Raw genomic sequence first — 17801 nt, 5'->3', positions numbered from 1 at the left:
CATTCATTTTATGAAGTCCGTGCAAGTCGTGCTGAAGTCGCGCTGCATGCGACTTCACAGGTCGCCCCCTAAGTCGGAGCGACGTAGTGTGAACCGAGCCTTAGGGCACACACAGCAGCCTTTTGTTTGGTCTGTTGTCTTTTTTTTTTTTTTGTAACAGTTTTGGGAAAAGGTTAAAATGGAACTTGACTCATAATAACTTGGTAGAAAAGAATGTTCTTTAGTAAGGAGCATACATTCCACATTATACTACCAAAATTAGTGTGTAGTGTAAATTGCCTCCAGCGTTGCTCCTGTCTCTACTTGCTGGAGGCCGCCATTTTTCTGAAGCCCAAAGCCCCTGAACAGCAGTAAATCGTAAAGCGGAACTAAATTCATTGATTTAACAGTGTCCTGAATCGGTATTGCTAACTGTCACATTTGCTTGTGTCTTCAATCAAACTGTCAAACCATCAACTGGTTTGCATCATAACTGATCACATGTGCAGCCCCATGGCAGTTTAAACAGAAGCAGCTTCCGTGGCTGAAAAAAAATAGAAGGGTTTCATTTCTACTTAAAGCGGAGTTCCACCCAAAAGTGAAACTTCCGCTTTAGGTATTCTAACCGCCTGACATGCCACATTTGGCATGTCATTTTTTGGGGGGGGGAGCGGGTACCTAGTTTTGACAGGTACCCGCTCCCACTTCCGCTCGGAGCGCCGCGGCGCCCTGAACGGAAGTTCTCCTCTCCCCCTCCCTGCAATCTTCTGGGACATGTCAGAGGTCCCAGAAGATTGCTGGCCAATCAAGACGCGCAGCGTGACTCGCACATGTGCAGTGGGTACCCGGCTGTGAAGCCGCAAACTGTAACAGCCGTGTGCCCACAGCAGTGATGCCGGCGCCGAGGGAGAGGATCGAGGCTTTGGGCGGCCGCATCACTGGACCGTTGGACAGGTGAGTAAATGGCTGGAACAGTGCCGAATAATGGAGAGCAACTGAGCATGTGCAGTGCGGGCTGAGACAGCGTATTACTGGATTTAAGGCTAAGTTCACATCTATGCAGTTTGCTGTTTTGCTTTTTTTGAACACATGTTTTTGGCACATTTTTGCTTTTTTTTTTTGGGCTAGTGAATAGTGAACCATTATTGGTGTCAGTGGCAGAATTTGTTTCCCATCATTGGTGTCAGTGGCAGGAATTGTTTCCCATCATTGGTGTCAGTGGCAGGAACTGGGTTCCTATCATTTGTATCAGTGGCAGGAACTGGGTTCCTATCATTTGTATCAGTGGCAGGAACTGGGTTCCTATCATTTGTATCAGTGGCAGGAACTGGTTTCCTATCCTTGGTGTCAGTGGCAGGAACTGGTTTCCTATCATTGGTGTTAGTGGGCAATATAGTGCTCCATTATAGGTATCAGTGGGAGGAATAGTGGACCATCATTGTACAGGAAAATGTAAACAAAAAAAAAAAATTAAATTTGAACTTACAGTAGGCAGCTAATACTTACATTTTCTTTTCTTTCTGTTTTTGGGGGAATGATCCCCATCTTGGATATATTATCAGGGCTATCTCCATTCATAAAAATCAATGGCCGATACACGATCGCTCCTTCTTATAAAATGTTATTTTGCACTGAAGCAGTTACAACATCTTTGAAATGCTAAAGTGTTTCGGCCTAATCTTTCCTCCTAGCATTCCACCACCTCCATTCATCCCTTATCTCATAGGACCAATCCTTCTGGGCTGGATCTGTGGTATTGTATAGGTAGCTTCTTGGCCTCACCAGCCTGATAAGTTTCTCTGTCTTTATCAATGCTACTTGCATGTTTCAAGCTTCCGGTTTGTTGGCGTGCAGGTTAAAAACACGAAACATTGCAGAAACGCGTAAAAAAACGCAGTACTTGTGTTTCTGGTGCATTTCAATTGAAGTCTATGGAAAACAAACACGCCAACTGCTGCAGGTAAAAAAAGTTCCTGACCTCTTCCAAAAAATGCACCAGTAGAAAATGCGGAGGTGTGAACGTGACCCATAGCAAATAATGTTAAATGAAATGTGGTGCGTTTCTGCAAAACCCTTAGGTGTAAACGTGGCCTAATACAGTATAAACACTTCTTTTTAGGCTGGGTTCACACTGTTGCGACTTGGATGCGGGTTTCCCTGCATCCAATTCGCATGTCAGGAGCCTGTGACTGGCTCTCAATGGAGCCGGTTCACACAGCTCCAGGATGGCTGCGGAGCGGTTTGCAGAAAATTTGTGTCCTAATTCGGACCTGAAACGGTGAACGGATCGCACCGGACCTCCTGCTGCGTGCCGCTCCACAATCCAGTGTGAACCCAGCTTTAAAGCAGAACTCCGCTTTTGTTGAGAGAAAAACCTTCCCCTCTGGGTGATCTCTGTACAAGGATTTTAACAAAACTGTTGCAGATTCCTACCTTTTGGTATTCTAAAGAAATCATTGTTTGTGCCTCTATGCTGAGTGGGTCAAATGGGAGAGGTTTCTTAGTTATCTGTCAGACGTGGCAGCTGCAGGGCTCTAATGAGGAAAGCTGCTGGGCCTGCATCCCTTTAGACATGTTCCTATTGGGAGTATCTCACAAAAAATGACATTTCTCTATCGTTCATTGACTGACACAGTCCTGATGCATATCAGTAGAGTAATACCGCCTTCTGCAGGAGTAGGACACTAGGCAGAAAGAATTTCTGGCTACACCTATGGGCAGTCCCTGGGGGTACACCCTCTCTCTTCCTGCATAGGATGTCAGTTTTAATCTGCCTAGTCAGGAGTAAGGACCTCGTTCCTTGCTGGCATCTTTGGTCCTGGCATAGAAGTAATTTTTTTATGCTAGTCTTTTTTTTTTTTTTCCCCAGGAACATTTTTCCTGTGAGATCTTCAAGCGAGTATGCCAGGCTGGGCGATGGGCTAGATCCCTACATCCAGTGGTCACCCCAGTCTGACCATCGAACGCGTGCAGACCTTAGCCGCGACATAGTCCCGGGGACTGGCCCCACAAGTTAAATGTCTTGCCAATGCCATGTCGCAGCGTTTGCCATGTCGCCAACGTCAGGCTTATGTCGCAGCGTTCCTATTTGGCCAACAGCCCCCCTACTGTGGTGGCGTGGGGTCCTGTCATGAGATGGGGCCCGCTTGTGTTCCCGGTATGGTGTTTAAATGTCCCCCCCCCCCCTCCCTGGCGGATTTTGGGTTGCACGCAGGCCCTCTCTCTGGGATGGTCGGACCCTCACACTCCTGGGTTTCCCTCTGTCCTGTCGTGACCCCCCCCCCCCCCTCCTACCCCCCTCCCGTGTGGAGGACTGTTTTGGGCCTTCCTGAGGTCGGGGCTTTGTGTGCAGGCCGCATGGGGGGGGGGCCGGAGGGTGCGCCGTTCGCGTCTCTCGGTCGATGGTGCGGGGGGGGGGGGTGCCTCGGTCGGGCCCTCCAGGGCTGGATGATGTAGTAGGGGATGCCTGAAATCTGACTTGTCTTAGTGCAGACCTCTGGGAAAATTGGTGAGCCAATCACACAAGCAGGAAATGTTCTGGGGTGTGGTCAGTATACATTCTGTGTACAGAACACCTCCAGGTAGCCATATTGCATTGCATTTCCAGAAAATTACAACAGCTACAGATTGAAAAGGAAAGGTAATTTTTAATATTCAATTACAATATGATTTGTGTCACAATTGTATATGCTATATTTTCTTTTCCTTATTTTATTGGAACGTTTGAGGAGCGGGGGGGAGGGGGGGGGAGAGACAGCAGCACTCAGGAGCGAGAGGTTCTCCTCCCCCCCCCCCCTGCAGTCTTCTGGGACACTGACAGGTCCCAGAAGATAGCATCCACCAATCTAGCGGGCACCCGCCTGTGAAGCTGCAAGCTGTCAGCCGGTTGCCCAAAGTGAAGATGCCTGTACTGCTGAGGGAGGACAGATTAAGAAGACGGCTGTGGTGAGCTCACCACTGGAACGTGGGACAGGTGAGTGACTGTTTTTTTAACCACTTTACCCCCAGCCCTATTTCGGACACTTTTTGTTCACAAGTTAAAACCAGTATTTTTTCCTAGAAAACTACTTAGAACCCCCAAACATTATATATATTTTTTTAGCAAAGACTCTGGAGAATAAAATGTCGGTCATTGCAAAATTTTTTGTCACGCGGTATTTGCGCAGCGGTCTTTAAAACGCCTTTAAAACGCCATTTTTTTGGAAAAAATTTGAAAAATCACATTTCACTAATTTTAAAAAAATACTAAACAGTAAAGTTAGCCCATTTTTTTTGTATATTGTGAAAGAGTAAATAGATACCAAACATGTTACGGTTTAAAATTGCGCCCCCCCGTGGGATGGCGACAAACTACGGTCAATAGTTTGTCGCCCGGTGGGACGGGAGCCCCGAGCAAAGCCGCGGGAGGGGGGGGACGTCCCCTCCCGCCCCCCCGGGTAACGATCGAGCGGCTCCCGAGCCGCATCGATCGTTACCGACGGAAAGCCGACCGCCGGCTTCAAACAACGGTACCGGGATGATGCCTCTAGCTAGAGGCATCATCCCGGTATAACCACTCAAAGTCAGCCGACGTAGATCTACGTGGCTGGTCGTTAAGTGGTTAAAAGTCAGCAGCTGCACTTTTTGTAGCTTCTGACTTATATTTTATTTTTTTTAAGGTGGCTGGAGCTCCTCTTTAACGTTTTACATAGCTCTACCTGCAAAATGGACCCAGTCTTAGTGATGTAGCAGAACTTGGTTTTCTGATTTAAAGTTCCACTTTAAATCCATGGGTTTGGTTCTGCTTTAAGCGGAGCGTCTCTTTAAACCTTGCAGCGTAGTCATCCTCCTATCTACGTAGCGTTGAGCTGGCGGAAACGCCATAAAAGGAATAGACGCAATTGCAATACATTTTTAATAATTACATGTCCAGCATAACTGCTCCTGAGAGAGTGTGACTGGGTATTGGGGAGCTGTTGTTTCCTGACCCCTGCGCTCCTGTATTGTAGCACTTCATTTCTGTACAGCTGCTTCCATATTGAAGAGCTACTGTTCCATAATTAACGCTGGTTTTAAGGAGCTGGCAGCCAGCCCGAATATCTGCCCTGGGAAATGACTTTTTTTTTTTTCTTTTCTTTTTTTTTTTTTTTTTTCCTCCCTTAGTCACACGTTTTCATTTCCTATTCTAGGCGAGATGGGGAAGTTTTCCGTTTTCCCTCTGCAGCTCCGAAACCCAGCGTCTCTTTGCAAGCACCTAATCCCTTCTCTCTCCTTCTGTTTATTTTTCTTATGCCTAATGTTCTTATGATTATTGCTTTGCCTAATTACTTTTGTGGGCAATTACCAATTTCTAATTATTTCTGTAGAATTTTTAGTGATGCATATATTTTTTGGGGGCGCCTTGAGACTAAGTATGTAATTTACAGCAGTTGTTTTCACACATCTTTTTAACAATTTTACTATTTAGATGTATGCAGTGCCTCGTTAGAGCGATGAGTCGTGATTAAAGATACCCTGTCACCAGCCAAGACTTGAAAAATCAAGTATTTTCAAAGCTCCTTTGAAGCATTTTCCATAAACAATGTCTTAATAACTTGAAATGTGCCTCTGCAAGTTGATTATCTCAGGAACGGTCAATTGCTCCGGCACAGCGCTCTTCCTCCTTGTGCGTCAAAGCCCCCTCCTCTTCTGGTATTGTCTTATTACTCTCTGTGCTGGTCCAGCTCCTTTGCCTCCCCTCTCCCTCTCTACTTAACCTTTTATGTAGCAGCCAAAGGCGGAAAGAAGGTGAGCAGGGGTCTCCAAACTTTTTAAACAAAGGGCCAGTTTACTGTCCTTCAGACTTTAGGGGGGCCAGACTGTGGCCATCAGGAGTACACAATGTCAGAGCATCAGTGGTAGTGAACAATCCCCCTTCATTGGTGTCATTGGGAGGAATTGGGCCCCAGCATTGGTGTCATTGGGCCCCATTGTTGATATCATTGGGAGGAAATGTGCCCCGTCATTAGGAGAAACTGTGCCCCATCATTGATGTCATTGGTGGGAATTTTCCCCCTCCGTTGGTGTCATTGGGAGGAATTGTGCCCTTGATTGGTGTCATAAAATAGTGCCCCAAGGGCCAGATAAAAGCAATCAAAGGGCTGCATCCGGCCCCCAGGCCACAGTCTGGAGACCACTGCTATAGAATGTCACTGGATGACCACTCTGAGTCTTCTGGGACCATTGATATCACATCCAAGATTGTGGCATCTGGCAGCAGACTCAGACTTCTTGGATGTGTTTCTTAAGGTAGGAGGCTTTTATTATTAAATCACATGCCTTAAATACATTAAATGCACATACATTGGCAAGTGTGACATGTGAACCCCTTGAAAGTAACTGTTTTTCTGCAGTAATTTGCTATAAAATGTGATCACAATAGACAAACATAATGTGCTCAAGCTGATAGCACACAAACAATTATAATTTCTTATATCTTTATTAAACACACTTACTTTTTCCTCCAGTATTGTAAATGTTAAATAAGTGAATCCATAGGCTAATTGGAGTCAGTAGTTTGCTCACCTGGAATCCAATGTATTAAATGAGTTTGGAGGTGGGGTTTAGAGCTACTTTGATTGATAAGACACACAAACCTTTTAAGATTGCTGTTCATAAGAAGCATCAGCTAATGTAAACCATGCCTCCCACAAAGGAGCTCTCTGAATACATACTATCAAGAGTAGTTTATCTGTATAAGGCTGGAAAAGGGATACAAAAAAAAATCTCTGTTTTGGCATCCATCATTTGACAGAAATATTGTCTATAAATGGAGAAAATTTAATTCTGTGGCTGCTCTTACTAGAAGTGGGCGCCCAGCCAAGATGACTCTCAAGGCACAACGCAGAATCTTCAGTGAGGTAAAGAAGAACCAACGAGTAATAGCTAAATCATTGAAGACCTCACTGGAACTGGCAGACATCCTTGTTTATGTGTCTACAATACATAGGTCTTTAAAAAAGGCAGGGTGTCTATGGCAGAACACCACTGAGGAAGCCACTGCTCTCCAAAAAAAAAAAACATTATTGTGCGCCTGAAGTTTGCCAAAGAGCACCTTGACAAACCACAGTGCTACTGGGAAAATTTTTTGTTGACTGATGAAACAAAAGTTGAATTGTTCTGGAAGAATACTCCGCACTATGTATGGCGCAAAAAGGGCACAGCTTACCAACATCAAAGCAATATCCCAACAGTGAAGTATGGTGGAGGGAACATCATGATTTGGGTTTGCTTAACTGACTCAGAGCCTGGACCACTTGTCGTCATAGAGGGGAAAAATGAATTCCCAAGTTGACCAAAATATCCTACAAGATAAGGTGGTCATCAGAGCCTTTTTATTTCACCCGCCCAAAGGGTTTTTAAAATACTATCTAAGAGTAATATGAAGGCTGCTATTACTGGCCTCTTTCAATTGTTAGTTACCCATAATGTCTGACCAAATACTTTCAAAACCTTTCTCTCATGGGAGGTTTTCTTTCCAAGTCTATCTAATAAAAGTGGCGATAACCCAGGAGTCTTTTCTTTTGTTAGAGAGACTTCTTTACATATACTGTGAAATAGAGAATCTCCCTCACTCTGGGAGTGTTATGCTTTGTTATATGCCGACTGTGTACTCGGGATAGGCAGAGGTGCATATTTGGGGGGGTTTGATACTAAGCTGCATGTAAGATGCTGTCCTAACACAAGAAAGGCAGGTGATGATTGGCAAATTTCGATATTTTAACAGCCTATTTGAAACAATACCCTGTTTTTTCGTTAAAATTGAATCTTTCTTTTGTGATCAAAGGTTTATGTCTAGATGATGGTGCCACATTTAATATCAGCTAATGTGACAATATCTCTGTGGTTAATTGATGACAGACAGTACAATTACAATACAATTTAATACAGTAGGAATCAGAGAGCTCTGCTCATTGGAGCTTACAATCTAAGAAGGAAGGTCAAGAGATACAAGAGGTAGTTACTGTGGGGGATGGACTGCAGGAGAAAATGAATGTACAGTTGTTAAGTGGGGTCCAGATAGGCTTCCCTAAAGAGATGAGTTTTCAGGGATCGTCTGAGAAAGTGAACAGTGTAGGAAATAATGGGACAGATTGGGGTAGAGAGTCCCAGAAGATGTGAGAGGCTCTGGAGAAGTCCTGGAGGCGGGTATGGGATGAGGTGACAAGTGAGCTAGAGAGCTGGACGTCTTGGGAGGAAAGAGAAGCATTTGGTTGGTATTTTGAGACTAGGTTAGTGATATAGCTGTGGATGGCTTTGTAAGTTATTGTTAGTATCTTGAATTTATTTTGTTGGCTGAGCGGAAGCAGAGAGGGGTAGCAGGCGCCTAGCGGTTTTTAAGGTGGATGAGCCTGACAGCAGCATTAATGACGAACTGAAGGGGGGATAGCCTATTTTAATGTAAGCCAATGAGGAGGGAGTTGTAGGCGGGAGATGACCAGGGAGTGGATTTGTGTAATTTGTTAGGAAGGGGCATATCTTGGAGATGTTGAGGTGGCAAGATTTAGACAGTGATTGGACGGGGGGCTGAAAAGATAGCTCAGAGTCCAGGATTACACCTAAGACCTTGGCATGGGTGGACAGGTTGATAGTTTAGCTGTTGATTTTGATAGAAAAATCTGGGGAAGAGGCACGTGGGGGAGGAAATATGAGCTCAATTTTGGATAGATTGAGTTTGAGGAAGTGGTGTGACATCCAGGCTGATATGTCTGTTAGTAAGTTGGTGATACGTGAGGAGACTGATGAGTGCGCTGAGGAGTGAAGAGATAGATTTTGGTGTCCCCAGCGTAGAAATGGTATTGAAAGCCATGGGAGGCAATCAACTGACCCAGGGAGGAGGTGTAGATTGAGAATAGGAGAGGTCCAAGAACAGAACCTTGGGGGACCCCAACAGAAAAAGGAAGAGGAGGGTGGGAAGTAGAGTTGTAAGTGACACAAATTTTTACATTGTACAACTACAGGCTGAATGCCTTTTTTTCAGTGAAGCCTCCAGTTTGCATTTAAAGAGGAAGTAAACCCTCCTCTGCAACTTTTACCTATAGGTAAGCCTATGATAAGGCTTACCTATAGGCACTGTAAATATCTCCTAAACATGCACTGTTTAGGAGATATTTACCTTACATGCAGCCAGTGACATCACTGGCGCATGCGCTCTGAAGGAATGGCCGCTGGTGCCGTTCCTTCAGAGCCCCGTGCCGTGACCGGGAGTGACGTCACTGCAGCTCCGGCCAATCAGATGGCTGGATGCCACGATCCCGGAAGACGGGCGGCATGTTTAGTCGCCCGACATACAGGTAAGCGGGCGGCACGGCGGGGGCTCGTTCTAGGGTACGTATTTCATAATGAGCTAGTATGCGATGCATATTAGCTCATTATGTGTTTCTCTTTCAGGTTGAAAAAAATAAAATTAAATTGTAATGGGTTTACAACCTCTTTAAATCATTGTCATAGCTGACATTGTGATCACATTATTGGTAGTGGGCACCCAATCTGCCGGTTTCAGCGGGTACGGAGAGCCAGTTGGTAGCTACTAAAGAGAGGGACATGTTTTTATTATATTCCATGGGGCATCCTGCTGAGGGATATTAAAATATAGATCCCCGACAGGAAGGGGTTCAAATTGAATCTATTTATAAAACCGGTGGCAAACTCCATATCTCTTACATGTTTTCATTGTTTGTAAAGCGGAGCTGCAAAGAACAATTTGACAATCATTTTTAAGCCATTTATTTTTACAATATTTTGTTGGCAGCCTGTTATGAACAGACTCTGCCTGAGGTGGGTTTTGGTTGCTAAGCATTAAATTGGGTTTAAGTAGCCTTTAACTGTATGCTACATTAGGATGGCTGCCCAGTATTTGGTTAATTAACAGCTGTTTCAAGCTATCTATTTAATATTTGTGGAATGTATTTATCCGCTTGTTTTGTTACGGATGGCTTATTTACATATTCACTAGTTAGACAACTCTTTTGTTGCAAGTTTTGACATGTAATGTGCATTAAATTGGAACATGGATCATTTTTATATCCATGAGATTTGTCTAGCAACAAGCCTCGTAATAAAGACGTCCAATTTAATGAAGGCATTTCATCTATGTATGCCAAAATACCGTATTTTTCAAAGGATTTTACAAGGTATTTGAAAATTTTGCCTCTGCCTCTTGCAGTAGCTAAGCAGTTACATGTTTTAGTGTCCTTCCATGAGCCATTGTTTTAATATAATGGAATAGATATAAAATGAGGGAAAGCAGCTTGGTACTACATTTCCTGGAGCCTTAATACAGGAATTTTTAGAGTGCCTCAATAGGACATGCTGGGTCCAATGTAAAACTGCGCAATGCAGAGAAGGCCAAACACAGCTGAGCTGATATAGGTACTTCTTAAGTAAAGTCAATGAGGGTTTGCTTACCTGCATTTGACGGGTTTCAAATGCATGTATAATGCTGGAAAACGCCCGTTGATGTGAGCCCTAACGGTGGATTCACACTGTTTCCTTCTTGGAATTGTTAGTTTAGCCTTTCTCAACCTTTTCAACACAGAGGAACCCTTGAAATAACTTTTCAGTCTCAGGAAACCCCTGCTAAAAAAAAAAAAAAAAAAAAAAACCACACATATATCTACAGCTCATGATACATTAGTGTGATGGTCAGTTGGGGGAATGCTCCTTACACTGGGAAGAATTCCCCCCTTACAGATAGCTAAAAACATCAATGGTATCAGTGGGAACTTATCTGAGAGACAAAAAATGTTTATTGCCCAAGGAACCCCTTGAAACCTCTTGAGGAACCCCTAGAAACCTCTTGAGGAACCCCTAGAAACCTCTTGGGGAACCCCTAGAAACCTCTTGGGGAACCCCTAGAAACCTCTTGGGGAACCCCTAGAAACCTCTTGGGGAACCCCTAGAAAACTCAAGTAGAAAGAAAAAAAACAGGCGCCACTGTAATTAGCCAGAAAATTTATTGCACAAAATACATAGTAACTTACACATAGGTAAGCTCCAGTCCGTATCGCAGCGTCTCCAGCACACGATCCGGCCGTCCACCGGTCCGGAGGTGACGTCACAGGAAGCTGGTCGAAGACCTGGTTACACCGGAAGCCGCAAATGGAACGCAGGCTCCCGGAAATGACGCAACGCGTTTCGGAGCATGCGCACTCGGCTCCTTCCTCAAGCGTAAGTGACTGCCACCTGGTGCCAGGTTTAAATACAGCAGTCTACGATCAATTAACATTAAAATCAACACAAGGGGCGGCGCAATACTCTGCAGGACCAGCTAAAGCAGCCAGCACTTCTGGAGAGTCCGCACAGTACATTTAGGTAATATAGTGAATTTCATACTGGGGCTTATTCATGTACAAACAATTTTGAACAAACAGTATACATTACAAGTATTTTTACGTCCTCTACGATAGATGTACTAGAACATGACTTACACTCAATAAAACTGAAAATTAAAAATTAATTATGTATACACATATATCACTCTATATTGGAGTACAACGGAGAAGAGGGGCTACCTTATAAATAAGGAAAAAACATAGGCTCCTGAATAAATCCAAAGATCATGTACTCGCAAAAGAATTCATTTTCCATGATCCGTAATACATTATAGAAATATATATATATATATAAGCACAAAAAAGTGCCAAATAGCTAAAAGAAAAAATACACTGGATAAAGGGCAAATTTTTAAAAAACAATAAAATATTTTAAAATACATACATATGTGTATGCAAGTGTACACACGTGCAGACACATATATACGTATGTACCCTTGGGTACCTACAGGATGGGGATAAGTAAAAAAGAAGAAAAAAAAAAAGGGGGGGGAAAGGGGGGTGAAGGGGGGAGGGTAAAAGGGAAAAACAAGGAAGGAAGGGAGGGGGGAGGGAAAGAAAAGAGGGGGGGATAAGGGGAGGGGGGGAAAAGGAGAAGGGAAAAGGAAAAAAGAAGAAAAATTTGGGATAACAAAAATGCACTGACTCACAGGATAGTATTGATATCTAGCTCCTCGTTCAGTCCCCCGGGAGCTAGAACATTCAGGGCGTATATCCAGTAAGTTTCCCTACTGCACAGACGCCTGAACCTCTCGGCCTCAGACGTACCTTTTGGGATAGCCTCAATCACCCAGACATATAGTCCCTCGGTGGACTTATCGTGGTGTTGAAGAAAATGTCTGGGGACGCTATGGTGGTCTTTACCCTCCTGGATATAGCGTCGATGCTGACCGAATCGTGCTCTTAAAGTCCGTATGGTCCTGCCAACATAGTGCAGGCCACACGGACATACCAGGCAATACATGACAAATTCAGACGAACAGGTATGGAATTCATTAATTCCATACCTGTTGCCTCCAATCACGAAATTCTTCTGTCCATGCTTGACATATTGACATGTCAAGCATTGTATTTTACGACACTGGTACATGCCAGTGGGTAAGAATTATGGAAGCTGCGTCTGTCAATGGACTTCAGAGAAACGGATTTTACGGTAAGTTACAAAAATCCAGTTTTTTCTTTTGTTTTGTTTTTTTTACTATTTTGGTCCACTTTTCCTTTGAGAATAGAAAATATCAGGAGATGTCCATTACCATTTACCACCAAAAGAAAGCCCAATTTGTCATGGTATAATCCATCTGGATGCACAAAGTAGTTGTGATAATATGTAAAGTTTTACTATCACATGTCAAAGTTACAAACTTGTGCTTAGGCATTTAGATTTGTTAATACCTATAACAAGTCATAGTATACTAGAGACATGAAAGAGACTATGAAGCGCCTATAAAGGGCAAAAGACCTTTTTTCTTCAGATGTGTTTGGTCCAGAAGACCAGTTTTCCATTTCATTAGCAAAGTCTTCATAAATGTGTCCAATAATGAGTCCGCTATTGTGTAACCTAAACCATTGTTAAGCCTTTGCATCATTGTCACTTTTTATGGATAGAAATACCAGCCTAATATTTTCTTATCATTATAATTTTTAGTTTTGCGCCCCATTTTTACCATCCAGGCGAATCGTCAATCTCTTTGCTAAGGCCTTAAAAAAAAAAAAAAAAATTCCATGTTTGTGTGTAACTATTAGTAAGCCGCTGAATATGGCTGCCACCACTGTGTAGGGAAGTAGAACGCGGTCTCGCAGCCCTTGTAATAGATGAATCTCTCCTCTGTATTAGCAGTGTTTCTTTCTTGACCCCAGTGACCTTTATTTCATCCATCTAAGGGAGAATGTTCTTTTCAATTTTCATTGTGGCAAGAAGAATTATTCAACAGCAAGACCCGCCGAGGTGACCCTTGCTGTCAAATTGCTTTGGTTCAATAAAGTTTTCTATTCAAGTGCAATTTACTTGTAACCCACACTTTTATTTATTTCATTTTCTCCCCCCCACTGCTCACTTGCTTTTAGGAGCATAAACAAAAGGCAGAAAAACAATATTCTTCTGGAAGGCACTTGAGAGGCCTGGCTCCATAGTCCCAGCAGTGTATTAATTTGATCAGGTTACAGTGTTGTGTGCTGGAGTTGATTGTTCTGTCCTTGTCTTACAGATTCCTTCTACAATCAGGTCTATCCATCACGATAGGATCCTTGCACTTAGACAGCAGACGCAGTTTTTGTGGGAAGCTTATTTTTCCTCTGTTGAGAAGATTGTATTGACAACACTAGAGGTGAGTAACCAAACACTCGACCTGTTCACTGTAATTCCATCCATTGTCTCAATTAACCAGTAATATTTATTATACTGTATATGTTTAATATTTGGAGATTTTTGTCCAAATCCTATTATTCACTTCCTAACATTTTAATTACTTCTGCATACAGTATTCAATCATCTCATCTAAAAGCGATAAACTTAAAGCGTAACTCCACTTTTGTTTAAGAAAAAATTATTCCCCTCTGGGTAATCTATGTACATTGCAAGGATTATACCAACCTTTGTTGCAGATCCCTACCTTTTGTGATTCTGAACAAATCACTGTTTGTTCCTCTGTGCTGAGCGGGTCTAATGGGAGTGGTTTTATAATTATCAGCTGTGCAGCTGCAGAGCACTAACATGGAAATCTGCTGGGTCTGCATCCCTTTAGAGGTGTTCCTATTGGGAGTATCTCACCAAAAAGGACATTTTTGTTGCAGGGGATGCCAGAAATCTGACTTGTATCTTAGACTTCTGGGAAAAATAGTGAGCCAATCACCCAAGCAGGAAATGATGTTTCTGGGGTGTGGTCAGTACACAACAGCTCCAGGTAGCCATATTGCCTTGTATTTTCAGAAAATTACAAATTATAGCGGCTGCAGATGGAAAAGGAAAGGTCATTTTTAATAATTGCAATACGATTTGTGTCATAATTGTATACCCTATATATTTGTTCTTTGCTATTGTTTCCCTCCACAAAAGAGGATACTCTTTTTAAGCTTTTTTTTTTTTTGTTAAGACAAGCACTACTAGGTGTCTCCGTGTACCTCTCAAACACCACTGTACTGTACCCTTGAAGAGCTATGAACTTAAAGTTGTTGTAAAGCCTTACATATACCCAGTGAAGTGACTAGCCTCAGGTGATGCACAGAGATGAAAGGAATCCTCCTATTTAAGTTGTACCTGTTTATTCTTTCTCTCCCTTTGTCTACATCTGTTCAAAGAAAGAATTAAACTTGTCTGAGCTGTCAGAAAAAGGGGGTGGAGAGCTGAAGTTACACTCTCCAAAACTCTGAGGAGAGCTCTGAGAGCTGATTGGAGGGAAGAGAAACACCCCCCTTCACACAGCACACAGGGACAGAGCTAAGACTGTCAATCAGCTGGAGCTCCCTCCCCTGTCCCCATTTTTCTCTCGGTGTCAGGGAAACTTGTCAGAACTGACTCATTCTGATAGCGGAGGAATGAGGCAGCAGGCAGACATGACACTAAGGCTACGTTCACATGTTAGCGTAGCGAATCGCGGGCAGAACACCGCGATTCTGCCCGTGATCCGGAAATCATTGCAAATCGCGGGACGCCTGTGCGTTGCCGTTGATTTTCAATAGCACCCCAAACACTGCGGTCGCATGATGCCTCAAAGAAGCTCTTGTACTTTTTTTGGGCATCATGCGACTCGCGATTTTGTTTTGCGCGATGTTACCGCGATTCTACAGGCGGAAATCGCGGCAACATCGCACAGCGTTTGGGGTGCCATTGCAAATCAACGGCAACGCACAGGCGTCCCGCGATTTGCAATGATTTCCGGATCGCGGGGAGAATCGCGGAGTTCTGCCCGCGATCCGCTACGCTAACATGTGAACGTAGCCTTAGTGCTCTTAATTGAGACAAGTACACACTATAGAGCAGCCTTTTTCAACCAGGGTGCCTTGGGGTTTTTTCGGGAGTGCCTTGGCAGAATGCCTACAATTTACCCCAAAATTGTATACAAGCCGGGGAATGGATGAATCCTTCCTTTTTAGTTACACAAAGCCACAGGTTTTCATTGCACACCATTACAGCCTTCTAGCTGGCGGCATCCTAATGACCAATTACATCATCAGTTGATAAGGAGAATGTCAGTTGCCTCCATATCATCCTTGTTTGACCCGCCCTTGCCCCTCTCCATCAACTTTGGAGTCACAAAACTGAGGGAGAAGAGAAACATTGGAATACTAGTCAGTGCCAGTTTCCAAAAATGTGTTTGCTTTGGAAGAATAAATCACCTCTAACGTTGGGTGTCCTACGTGTATTGATGTTGCTGCATTCTGTAACCCTATCAGAATAGTTCTTACATTTTAGAATGGGGCATCCCAAGACTGTACATCATTTTGGAGGGTGCCTCGAGATTGTCCATAATTTTAAAGAGTGCCCTGACTGAAGAAAGGTTGAGAAACACTGCTATAGAGAAATATGCTTTGATCATAAAAAAAAAAAAAGAAATGGTTTCTTCCATCCACACAAGTGGAGTAGATATCTTCCCCGCTGGGACATTGTATTCTGATAGTGGGACTCCTCCAATACATTGATCAGCTGCTGCAGCCGCTGGATGGCAAAAGTTTTCCAGTGTTCAACAGTAACGACTGTCTGCTGTCAAATGGGAACGGCCATACTGTATATGGATCGAAATTCGGCTGGTCCCTGCTGAACTGGCCAACTTTTGATCCATTTATAGCAGGGGTGTCAAACTCAAATTTATCGGGGGCCGCATCAGCAGTATAGTTGCCCTCAAGGGGCCGGTGGTATCTGTAGTTTTGGCGTGCGCTGGGTACGGAGTGCGGGGTTCAGGAGTGCGCTGCATATGGAGCACGGGATTCAGTAGTGCGCTGCGCATGGATTGCAGGGTTGCGTGCAGAATTGCGTACGGAGTGCAAGGTTGCTTGCAGAGTTTTGGCGTGCGCTGGGTACGGAGTGCGGGGTGACCATTCATTGTTTCCTTTCCAAGCAAAAGTGGTCTGTCTTGATTTTTTGGCACACACTGTGTGTAGGGAAATGGCTCTTGTGAGATGCGGTACTGGGGGCCTGCCTCTGTCATTAGGAACTAGCCTCTCAGCAGCTGTCCATGCAAGACTTTTATAAGCCTTGTGGTGCTATAGGAAGTAATACAAGTTCCTCCCAAAAGTAAAAAGGTAAAGAAAAAATATGAATGTTAAGACATGCTTTAAAGGGAAAAGGAAGGTTTGGGGGGAAATTTGAGGTCATGCCTGTACAAATTCTTTAATATGCCCCCAGTGTGTTACATATGGCTATGCAATTGCTTCTCGCCAGCACTGAATTGTATTGTTGAATGTGTAGGAAATGGTTAAAGCTTTCTGAAAAGTCTGTCTTTTCTTAAAATCTACAAAAAAAAAAAAAAAGTAAGCAAAACTTGGCGTCCCTGTAGCATGGTAGTATTTAAACAAAATCACAACATTTTAAAATGAAGACAGCCTAGAAGATGAATTAATCACATCTGTCAGTTTACTCAGTCAATTGTGTAGGCAACCTGAAATAGTGCTTATGTGGGATATATCTGTCCCCAGGTAGACCTAAAGGATTTTGGTCACACATGAAGGAGAAATACAACAGCATAGTAGACGCAATACAGTCACTAGGGAGAAATTCTTAATGTGTATTATATAATTAGAGGTGTTCTCTCACAAATCAGATTGTCTTTACATTTAATGGCACTGGAAGAGTGTTTGTGTGTGTATATATATATATCATGTTGAGGGGACAGAAAATGTACACTGTTATACAAGCTGTACACTCACTACTTTACATTGTAGCACAGTGTACAGTAATTTCTTCAGTGTTGTCACATGAAAAGGTATAATAACATATCTACAAAAATGTGAGGGGTGTACTCACTTTTGTGAGATACTGTATGTACGGTGCCTTGAAAAATGATTTATACCCCTTGAAATTTTCCACATTTTTCATGTTACAACCAAACCCATAAATTTATTTTATTGGGATTTTATGTGATTAGACCAGTGATCTCCAAACTTTCTAAACAAAGGGCCATTTTTTTGTCCTTCAGAAATTAGGGGGCCGGACTGTGACCAGCCGGAGTGGATATTTTCCTGGCATCAATGGGAATAAAGCTCACATTTGGTATTAGGTGGAAGAATAGTGCCCCATTGTTAGTATCATTGGGAGTCATAGTGGGAGGCATAGTGCCCCAAAGTTGTTGTCAATGGGAGAAATGGTGCCCCATTGTTGATGTCAGTTTGCAGATCAGCGTCTCCTATCAGTGGGAGGAATAGTGCCCCAAGGGCCAGATAAAGGCAAGCAATGGGCCACATTTGGCTCCCAGGCCACAGTTTGGAGACCACTGTGATAGACCAACGTAAAGTGAAAGGAAAATGATAAAGGATTTTCAA

The 17801-nt window shown here is 43.4% G+C and overlaps 1 protein-coding gene across 1 annotated transcript in view; it reads left to right on the top strand.

Moving 5' to 3' along the window:
- Nucleotides 1-17801, top strand: part of EXT1 (exostosin glycosyltransferase 1) — a 470442-nt gene that overhangs the window by 370914 nt on the left and 81727 nt on the right. Inside the window, exon 4 of the mRNA XM_082257566.1 lies at nucleotides 13535-13654. Within this exon, the coding sequence (XP_082113692.1) occupies nucleotides 13535-13654 (120 nt within the window). The remainder of the gene's footprint in view (nucleotides 1-13534; nucleotides 13655-17801) is intronic.

Source organism: Pelophylax lessonae (genome assembly GCF_965119305.1).
Source record: "Pelophylax lessonae genome assembly, chromosome: 5".
NCBI lineage: Eukaryota > Metazoa > Chordata > Amphibia > Anura > Ranidae > Pelophylax > Pelophylax lessonae.
The sequence above is the reverse complement of the archived record's forward strand: the minus strand, read 5'-3'. Positions and strand labels throughout refer to the sequence as shown.